The sequence below is a fragment of the Periplaneta americana genome, chromosome 3 (assembly GCF_040183065.1).
Source record: "Periplaneta americana isolate PAMFEO1 chromosome 3, P.americana_PAMFEO1_priV1, whole genome shotgun sequence".
Classification (NCBI taxonomy): Eukaryota; Metazoa; Arthropoda; class Insecta; order Blattodea; family Blattidae; genus Periplaneta; species Periplaneta americana.
The window spans coordinates 44,800,260-44,812,015 of NC_091119.1; the positions used below are offsets into that span (position 1 = coordinate 44,800,260).

General features: G+C 36.2%; 1 protein-coding gene across 2 annotated transcripts in view; it reads right to left on the reverse strand.

Annotated features, from left to right (window-relative positions):
* LOC138695978 (putative inorganic phosphate cotransporter) overlaps positions 1-8,527 on the reverse strand; it is a 35,238-nt gene extending 26,711 nt beyond the window's left edge. The window contains exons 1-3 of one of the 2 annotated variants that reach the window (XM_069820409.1): positions 8,323-8,527; positions 5,869-6,080; positions 223-456 (exon numbers count right to left, since the gene is read on the reverse strand). In XM_069820409.1, coding sequence (XP_069676510.1) covers positions 223-456; positions 5,869-6,080; positions 8,323-8,527 — 651 coding nt within the window. Of the gene's footprint in view, positions 1-222; positions 457-5,868; positions 6,081-6,663; positions 6,715-8,322 lie in introns of those variants that run through there. The other variant, XM_069820410.1, reaches the window with a different exon arrangement.
* Between the last annotated feature and the right edge of the window lie 3,229 nt (positions 8,528-11,756).

Here is an 11,756-nt window from a genome sequence, read left to right on the forward strand (position 1 = left end):
TAGAAAATGATCTTTTTTTATATAATTCTGCAATCTGAAGAACACATTTTGTTACATTATAGATAAACACACTAGTTTAAAATTTAATTATTTTCGTCTAAAGTGTTCCATGCAAGACTTGCCTAACACATCGTAATTCTTACATCCCGCCTTTGTCCCTCTACTTATTAAGAACATCCAAGGATGTAACTCCTCAGCACATGCAATAGGCTAGAGTCTTACCGAAGCAGCTCCAGAAAGTACGCGCATGATGATAAAAGCAACAACGTGCAACCTCGCAGCCACAGGGCTCAGCAGGGACAGCATGCCTGTCAGGAAGACTCCAGGTCCCACCACGATCTTGGAGCCATACAGCTCACTCAGTCGGCCTCCCAGGAGCTGAGTGGCCACATACCCACAGAAAAATGCTGTCATGATGTGACTTTGAGTTGCCTCATCCCAGTCAAACTCTCCGTTCTGTAAGTTGCAACACATATACTCAAAGGACGTTTAGCTTCTAATGTTTACATTGCTGATGAAATTTAAGAGAGGAAAGTCTCAACAGTTGGGTCAGTGTTGCCATGACCTACTCACGAATATCAGGAGAAAACCATAGAAAAAAGCAGGAGATTACATTAGATTAATTAAACATTAATTTTCTCTTCTTATTACAATATTAATTACAAAACAGTGTATACTGTAAGAAAGAGTTTACTGTTTTATTGCTATATAGCACATCCCTAACCAATGAAATGGACCAATTTTGCTAAACATTACTACTGTCAACTTTACTCAGCGTATGTAAGTAAGACATGCAATTTTGTTTTTACACAGTAATGTCTCATTGACAATGTTTCGCATTAAAATATATTAATCAGGAGTTTTTGTATATTGACAAATTATTTTCGATAGAACGGGATTTATTTTAAAGATGATATTAAAGACAATACTGCATTAGCTGCGATTACAACAGACGAAAAATTATCCCTTTTCCTGTTTTTGCATAACTACCCTTTAAACTGTTCATAATATTCCCACTCTGATTTATAATTCTGCAGTGCTCGGGAAAAGTGACATAAATCAATTTCCACAAACCTTTTTTGATAATTTATTGACAACTTACACTGGTTTATGTCGATTTGATTTTTTTCTGTATGAATTATTGTAATGGGAGGAATACTTATGTATTTTTTTCCAAGCGAGCAGATGTTCCGTAAGTTGTCAATAAATTATCAAAAAAGGTTTGTGGAAACTGACTTGTGTCAGTTTTCCCGAGCACTACAGAATTCTGGGAAGGAGTATTTACTTTTCTTTTTTGCTGGGACACTTTCAATCATTTTAAAAGATCACTGTGCACGATATGTAACACAAAAATACCATTACCTACACTTCACTCTCTCACTGTTTCACGTGTTCTTGCTCTTTAAGCATCATTGTGGCGACGTGTTATGAGCAGGGAGACACAACGAGCTAGGAGAATATTCTTACTTCTAGCTCGTTGGGGAGACGAATGAAAACATTGTTTGACTTGTGTATAAGATGCAAAAGTAAGACATGGAATAATAATAAAAAACTGTAATAAATTTAAAATCCGGGCATAGTACCAGGTGACTGCAGCATGCCAAAAACGAAGGAGAAATTCGTACTTTTGACAAAAAAAGAAGTAGAGCAGTAGATTCAAAGGAAAAACAGGAAATCTCCTGCTTAATCAGTAGGTATGGCAACATTTTATTTGGAAGAAGTTGTTTTATTGTGCTTATAATAATGGCAGATTAAAATTAAATTACAAACCCCAGTTGATTTATATGGTACCTTTTCCAAGAGATCCTATTTCTTCCTGTCTGGGAAGAACAGTTCTCTATTTTTCTTTTTCTATAGTTCTCTATTTTCTCTGAATATATAGGGAACAAATAAAAACTCGCATTTCCTTCCTTCTTAATAGTAGAATCTGACTTACAATATGGCATATAAAATGCACCAAGTACGTACTTTTATGAAACTAGTTTCAAAATAATTACATTAAACGAAAACTTCATGTAAGTGCAATAAAATATTTTTGTGCGAGATCGTGCGTATTTGCTTGGTTTCCGTACAAAACCAATCCGCGGAAAGTCTAAAATTCCACATTCAGTATTCCCAACTGAACACACATAACAATTTCCCTCTTCTTACCGCTTAAGTGACATATTGATTTTACTGCTTTAGGCTTTTAACATATTATTTTTAGAGACGTTCAATATAGTAATAATTATAAATTGGAAACTTACCACTGCAATTTCACCTAAATTGCACTGTTAATTATTGTTTTTAAATATTTGCAAAAATTAAGTAAACTCTACAACTCCACTAAAGTTACTGCATTCGTGATGCAAGTAACATTAAGGAAGCCATGAAAAAATCAACAAGATTCCATAGACTGGGGGAAAAAAAAGACAGACGTATATCACGGCCTGCTGGAGTACAGTAAACACAGAAAACATTTTAAACCAACAATGTTGGAGATAGATATTTTTGTTTTGCAAATTTGCCGTCATTGAACAGAAACCAAGATGGAGATTTCATTGCAATTAATTAGAAATTCCTCTTTCAGGTATGTAATAAACGATCTTCGCACAAAATAATGTTTCGCTTTTTCAAACTTTTCCTCGAACATGAAAACTTCAACATACCGCTCTTGTAACGCATATTACTATTGTTCGTTATGTTAACAAATTATAGTCTTGACACTGAATTGCTAGCTATTGATGCTGCTCTTCAGTGTGTTACTCAAATTTCTGAAAAATCTATTTGCGTACTTACCGACTCCAAGGGGACTATATTTAATATAATTAAATATGTACCAAACTTATATGCACATAGAATTATTCCAATTCAGAAACAACTATGTAAACTAAAAGAACTCCAAAAGGAAATAACATTTTAATGGATACCTAGTCATTGTGGTATACCTGGAAACGAGAAAGTCGATAATATTGCAAAACAGGCAACATATTTGCAACCAAGACCTCATCAAGTGATATCCCTATTCAGTACTTTTGCTTCAGTAAAGTCTCATTTTACAAACCTATGGATCAACAATTGGCTCTCTTCTGACAAAGGAAAAATTTTACAGCCTGTACAAAAGAAACCAAATGACCTGGAAATGTACAATAACTTGCCCAGACACGTTCAAACATTTTTAACAAGAGCCAGAACAGGTCACTTTGTCACACACACCGCTTCACCTTTCTGATAATCCTACTTGTCTGTGGTGTAATAATCATGATGAAGATCTGGAACACATTCTTATATACTGTCCATCCATAAACTACAAAAGAAGTAAATTAAAATCATCAGTACCAGTTGCAGAAGACACAGCCCTGCAGTATATATTGACTATGCACCAACTCTGGCTACTAGCAATAAGCATCTACAATGAACACCGATCAAAATGCCCCTCATTTCTCGTGAAAAACAACAAGTGAAAAGACTGCAGTGGACTATAGTGGACTTTATGTTGTCAGCAAACAGCTGGATACATTAAGAAGATTGATTGATGTTAACAAATTATAAATAACTACACTATACATTTATATCGTGAAACATGGCGACAATTTTATGAACCCATGAGAGAAAATTTCTTAACTGAAAACTTACGCACCTTTCCTGGCCTTCTATATCTTCTAGACAGCAATCATGCACATTTCCATTAAATTATGATATAATGTACGGTACCAGTATATTGTTTCATGCACATTTTAATGATAACAAAAGTATAATTATTTTACAACACAAATCAATTAGAATAATCGCTAGAGTTTCGAACATATAGTCTTGCTTTTTCAGGAAGTTCAAATTCTTTCATAAACATGTGAATACATTGTCATTAACAATCTTTCATGGCGAACTACTCAGGAACTCATGTACCACCGTTCATAGCTGAAGAAATTAAGAAAATTGATTTTTCCGTTTATGAAGAAGTCCATGGCCTTGTCATTAATGGTAGTTGTCGTAGAATCGACATAACCACTTTTTAAAGAAAATAGTTCTAAAGGATATATCCTTGACTCTACCATTACATCTGAACATCACAAAGGTCAGCCTAAGGAAGTGAACAACAAGAAGAGCATTTATGAGCTTATGTTGGACTACTGTAAAGCCAAATAGAAGCTAAGCGAGATACAGGTGTTCGGATTTATGGTGGAAGCACGAAGCACTATACCACACTATTGTGTGGACATTTGGAAAAGTCTCGGACTACCCACTAACAAAATTAAAGACATTATTATCATTGTAATTAGGTTCCTTGCATATATTAAAAAATAATTTATATAATAATTTTAGAGGTAACATTTAAATGTTATTTTCATCTCTGATTTCATATTTTTTCTTCAACATTTATTGTATGTATACACTTAAATCCTATAGTCGTGTCGCTGTTATTTCCGACATGACTCCTACTCTTTGCTTATGCCTTAGGACATGAAGGATCTATAAAGTCATAGGCAGGTAGTATCATTCGCCATTTTTGTTCTTCTGCTGCCGAGCTACCAGTTGAGGAATCTATTTGCTGCACCATTAAACATTATGATAATAAATCAAACGCACTGTAATTGAGCAAATAATTGAGCGGCAAATAACTTCCTTGTGTGCTTTCTGCGCCACCAATGCAAGAGCCAAAATGGAGGGCAATTATATTAAGTATTTATAGAGCCTTAGGAAGTGCATAACGTCATCAGCAGCGAATCACAAGATGCACACATTTAAATGTAGCTGACCTGCAACATGATTGGCTGCCGGAAAAAGAGCGACCGTTCTATTAAGTTTTTATTCCCATTATTATTGTAAATTTTGTTTACCTTGTTTTTTTGGCAACCTGTAAATTCAGGAGATTGTTTTATAATAAACTATTTTATTAAACAAATTCCTCAATTCAGAACTTTGAGACACGACAGAAAAACAACTTTCATTTGTCAAATCTAATCTTAGGTGTTACCAGAAAGGGCATATATTATGCTGAGTTAAAGACATTTAACAAATTACCAGCTCACATAAAAAAATGTTAATAACAATTCAACTTAAAAGTATGTTTCAATAATTAATTATACACAAAAAGCATTCTATTCTCCTGACGAATTCTTTCAAGCAGGATGAATTTAAAGTATAACAAGTTACCAGCTCACATAAAAACATTTTGTTCATAAGAAAATGGATTTCAAAGTATATCTGAATAATCAAAATATATATATAATATGTACAAACAATTTCTAGCGAGAGGAAGTGGACACATGTGCACAATTATTTGCCATGTACTTTCATCGAAAAAATCCCAAAAGGATATGTAACATTGACGTGACTTCTCCTTGTAAATTTAACTCAGAGAGAGTCATCAACACAAGATGTGTTACTCGGACTTGAATCAAGAGTCTTATTACATGTTTAGGTGAGGGGTTTGGACTTTTTCCATTGCTGGTTGTCACAATAAAAAATTAAGACACAATGTTTCGAAGAGTGGTTCTCCCTTCTTCTTCAGGTGGAAGGAAGGAGAGAAGAGAAAAAAACCTACTGTTGGGATCGTTACATACAGCTATTCTGTATGATTGATCGTTGATTCCTGGCTTCGGTGGAGATTATAATTAAGAAAAACCCGAAGTAATTAGCAGTATGTTGGCACTAAACCAAATGGAATGAAGAAGATGGGCGTGAAGTGGCTAAAAAATTGATGAAAGACACACAAAATGAGGGGGTGGGGAACTACAAAAATGAAGACGAAGGGAGAACCACCCTTCGAATCGTTGTGTCTTAATTTTTTATTGTGACAACCAGCAATGGAAAAAGTCCAAACCCCTCACCTAAACATTAACGATCCACCATTGCTTTCCAACCCCTCATTTAGATGAGTCTTATTACATGAAAATATGATGTGATGTCTGTGCTCCTAATGGGACAAATGTCCAGCTTCTCCATAGTCACATTGACAGTGTGATAAGGTACATATGTGTGGCGGACCATTGCAACAATGGCAACTGACATTGATGCCTTCAATGAGTAGTTGAGAACAATGCCAGTGAAACACATGAAACACAACAGGTACCGCACAGGAAAACATTTCAGGAACCTCTCTGCAACAAACAAAAGAGGGGAGTCATGATGTGTTTCAATCAGTACAAAATTTCAACAAAATTACAATATCAGATGATAGCAGCCACAGGCACCATCTTGTAAAATTTATTGGAGTGTGCTCATTCAGGGAAGGAAAACCACACATTGAAGTTTAATATAATTTATGTTGGAACTGTTGAAAGTCCTTCTTCATTACAACAAACGACATTGTTAATTGGTAAACATAAACACTCTGTTTATAATCTGTTTAATCAATAATTATTTCATTATTAACGACATTATCTTTTTCAAGAGGATTATTAAAATCTTAAACTGTTGTACAATTAATTCAGTCAAAAACATTATAATAAAGATTTTGAATTATCATTCTAAATGAGGGAGAGCTCGAAGTTTGAAATAAATATGAAACGCAAATTGTATCATTATTAGCTCAACTGGCTTTAAAATCTAACTGAAAACATAAAATCCAAAAGAATTTCAAGAGTAAAACGGAATGAAAGATGTAAAAATTCCTACTCAAACTGCCAAATTGGGCAGGAAATTAGCCTTCTTTTACATTCTAGAGTGGAGTAGTATACATACTCATTTGAATGGATCTGAGTTGAATTAAGAAACGTGCACCCGCTGGGAGATATGAACAGGAACTGTGGGAATTGAGTCCATAATGATAACTGAATTTGCATACTAAGCATACACAATAAGGATAAGGAAATCCCACATGGTCAAGGCCTACGTATAACAACTTATCTACAACCAGAATAGAATGTTATCTTAGCATTAAGATATACTAAAGTAGTACCTCACAGAGGGACAAGGGTGGGGGGGGGGGGGAGGCTACCCCAATCTAAGGATGGGAAATTTTATTTTATCTTACGTGACTTAGCCTTACACGAATTGGAAGCTTGGGTATGTTTCACTTTGTTTCTGGAAGTACCGGTAATGCATACAGCATAAATTAAAAACTAATATATATATTTTTTTACAATAATAAATTAAATGTTTGCATTCCGGACTAGACAAACACAGTTGTACTGTCAGAATTTCGTTCTGCAACTGAGAGCGTACAGTTCGTGTCTGAAAATTTTTAGCAGTGTTTGATTGTGGTGGTCTGGTGGTAGGAAATAGAATGCATCACTGTGAAATCAAAAGGTGGGAAGGCAAGTTCGTCACAGAAAATAAAAGTTTTTTTAGTTCACCATTATAGTTATTTACACAACTAGTGGGATATGAGCTTTATTATACATCATGATTACACAACTTTTAACACTATATCACTTCGGAAAACGTATAATGTGTCTTTCACGTGTTAAATTTTATTACCTGTTAACATGTTTCGGCCTCCTATTGGTCATCTTCAGAACTGACTGTTGCTGGTCTTGGCGCCTTTGGTTTTGTTTCCTGTGAGGGTGTGTTTGTATAGTGTAAAGTGGAGTCAAAGAGTGTGTGTGTTCTGAAATTGAGTTGTGTGTTGAGAATTTCATTTGGATGTGTTTCTGCGTCTCTGTATATTTCGTATTGTTTTAGTGTATTTAGTTTCTGGCTTTTTGGTTGGATGTGTAGAATACAAACTCAAATGTAACACCCGCAACAACTTCTACATAGGACAGACAGGCAGATCATTTCAAACACGTTACAAAAAACACATCACAGCCATAACAAAATTACAAAACACTTCCACATATGCAGAACACATCACAAATGCTAACTACACTTACAGAGACATCAACACAGACATGGAAATTCTACACATCCAACCAAAAAGCCAGAAACTAAATACACTAGAACAATATGAAATATACAGACACACAAAAACACATCCAAATGAAATTCTCAACACACAACTCAATTTCAGAACGCACACACTCTTTGACTCCACATTACACTACACATACACAACCCCACAGGAAACAAAACCAAAGGCGCCAAGATCAGCAACAGCCAGTTCTAAAGATAGCCAATAGCAGGCCGAAATATGTTAAAAGGTAATAAAATGTAACACGTGAAAGACAAATTATATGTTTTCCTGAGCTTTATTATCGCTAGAGTGTGTTTTGCAGAACAAGGCAATAACTGAGTTCTGTAATTTCACGAGAGCTGTAAGCTCATCCCACTAGTTGTGTAAAATATTTTATCTGTGGTCATTTAATAATGCTGCAAATATGTCCACAATATCATGTGGGTTTTGGTGCCTGGGAGACAAATTGTTACATGTATAACAGATTCCATTATAGGTGAACGTACCTTCATCAGAGAATAGTATTACTCGAATCAATTGACTGATATGTAACCAGAGATAATTGTAGATGCTTGGCATTGTTCCCTTTGTGAAGATTTTGCACTTGCTATAGGTGAAATTGATGCAGTCTTCCGTCACGCTGTGCCAGAACCTTGGGTCGACAACACTGTAAATAATTGTCAAGCGGAGACCTACAATACAGAAGCACATGTTTGTGTTAATGTCGATTTTCAGTGTAAATTAATGTTATAACTTAAGTGTGTCAATGAAATTATTTTCGCGGTCATACCAAACATTAATTGCTTATGTATTATAAACTAAATGTGTATTGGCGATAAAAACAAGACAATAAATGAAAATAAAATGGCTGCGGCATTTAGTAATTTTTACAGTTAATGATGACAAAGTAATTTAGATTATTCTAGATAGATATAAAATATTTTATAAACTACATTTTTATAGTCTTACTTGTGATTTGAGATCCAGCCAAACTTAGGATCTCGCCTGCGATATGTACCAATAAAGTTACTCACCTGATTTTCAAGGTGGTTCTTTGTAAACACCTATTTTGTGAAGTGTTGCAGTTCTGCTCAAGATTCGAAATACCTACTACGTATCAGAACCATCTATAATTTCAAGATGCACAGACTCACACTGTTGGTTTGAGTTTAGGCTAATTGGCACTTGGCCAGGGTCAAACCAAAACAGAAAAGCACGACATATAATTGAACGAGATTAAAATGTTGTTGTTTCTAATGCCAGGCATTTGACAATGAAGTCATTTGACCTCTTGCACTCCAAGATTTGTGAAAATGGCAAGTTGTAGCCAATAATAGGGCAATGCGAAGAAAAAAAAACACACACGCACCCCCCCCCCCCTTCATCTCAAACAGCAGAAATAACTAAAATGCTCTCTCAATTAATAACACTCAATAAAAGAATTGTATTCCAATGGATACCATCCAATTGTGAAATCCTGGGAAACAAGAATGCAGATGCTTTAGCAAAGAATGACAGCACTGCTACTTACAGACCTGTTACTAAATCTACATGTTACTCTGTGAAAAGAATTATTAAATCTACATACTTAGACTTCAACAAACAAAATTTGATAACACAATCTCAAGGGAAAAAAATGGAACTCCATCATAATCCACAGTTAATTCCCGACTTACCATGCAAATCGTCTGTAGCTGCGTTTAGATTGGCAACAGGCCATGACTGTTTGGCCAAGCACCTGCATAGAATTGGAATATATCAATCCCCTAACTGCTCATTGTGCAATTCAAATCAAGAAATGGATTTGGAACACCTCAAAATCTGTGCTTCAGTCGCTGACCATGATATCTCTGAAAAATGTTGGAGTGCAAGAGGTCAAATGACTATTGTCAAACACCTGGCATTAGAAAACAACAACATTTTCGTACAAGTAACATTTCTTTATGTATTTATTTAGTTACTCTTGTACCATCAATGAAAAACATGTATGCTTTTAATTTTTTTAAGTTATTTTAAGTGGCACAGTCTTTGTAAGTAAGTACTTACATATTCGGAAACTCAAAATACCATTTCAGATTAAATAATAAATCACGTACATCAGTACTCTGAATCTTGATCATATCCACTTACTTTTCTAAAATTAATGTCGAAAATGTACATGTGACAATGAAACCCAAGCACTACAATATCAAACCTCGTGTCTTATTTTGCATCCACTCAGCGTTGCCAAATGTATGCATGCTCCGGCTTGTAACTGAAGATGGCTCTGGCTCTGCTCATCATACACACGTTCGTGATACTTTCAGATGTGCAGAAATTCGTTGTGTGCTAGTAGCAGAGCTATGCTGGACCACAGTGATATTCCCTTCTTCCTCCACATTGTGTTGACGTCCTCATTCAGATGACACATGAGCACTGAGAACATTCCCAGTTTCACGCATGTATTGAAAACTGTGGCAAACACTTCACAATCAAGAATTTTGCAATTTGGAAAGCATAAGTAATATTCTTCTACAGCAGTAGAACTACAATTGCAGAAGCCGTACACAATCAACAAATCCTATGCTTGAGTAGCATCTTAAAAAGCACGTCTGCAATGTTATTATCATAATAAATGTAAACGAGTTTCCATGGCAATGCAAAGCCACTTAGAATGTACTTACATCGGCAGTACCAAATTCAATATACTGTACAGATTAAGCTTTACATTCAAACAGTTCTATCTCGACAACCATTCAGTACAGACCATATATTTATGAGTCTTCTTGTTCAAAATGATCAATACTACATGGGTTGATTTTTTAGTAGCGGAAACTATGCTGCAGCGTTGCCGTGCAAAGGAGCCAGGCAATATCGTTTATACCACAGGTTGCTTACATGCCTCCCCTCCCTCAGAGCTAATGAACTCGCCCTCCCCCCTCCATGTCAGTTCACAGTGACAATAATAAGACGAGCAGTTGTGAGCAAGCGGTTGCAGAATACAGTTGCAATGTTTTCGAAGGAGGAATAGAGAAGCTGGTTAAAAATGCAATGTGCCAGAGGTCGCACAGCACAACAATGTCATCAAGGACTGCAAGAGGCTTGCGATGTGGCTGAGTCACCTTATCGAACGGTAGCAAGGTGGGTTAGTGCCTTCAGACAAGGACGCAGAAGTGTGTTGGACATGCCTCAATCTGGTCACCCATCAGTACAGTAAGTGACGAACATGTGTACAGACTGTGTCTGCGTTAGTGGAGACGGATTGGAACTTAACGATTCGTGAGTTAGTGCAAGATATAGGATTGCACCTTCGACTGTGCTTCACATCCTGAAGAACTGCCTAAAAATGCGGAAAATTGCCTCAAAATGGGTTCTGCATGATTTAATGGACATGCAGAAATGGCAGCGATATAATGCTTCTCGAACTCTTTTGCAACACTATGAGACTTCTTACAGCGTATCATTACAATTGATGTGATCTGGGCCAGATCTTATGAACCTCAGCTGAAATATCAATCGGATGAGTGGCGCCATCACAGGTCACCACGAAAACTACAGTTTGGCAGATCCCACCAATGTGAAAGCTATGTTGATTCTTGCCATGATTGGGATGGTGTGATCTTAAAGCATACCGTTCCCCCAAGGCAGAACGTTAATGCGGAGTACTACTATTCGTTTTGCGAAACAATCTGCAAGCAGCTCTGAGAAGAAAACAGCAACACTCTGTGGATAACCCACCCATCGTTCTGCATGACAATGCTAGGTCACACACAGCAGGCGTTGTGTCTGAATTGTTCAATCGCTGGGGCTGGGAAGTGCTCTATCACCTGCCATATTCTCCGGATTTAAGTCCCTGCGACTTTCATCTAATCCCTAAGATGAAGGACCCACTTCGCAGGATTTGCTTCCGAACAGTTGAAGATGTTTTACAGGTAACCGACCGCTCTATTCGCACCATCAA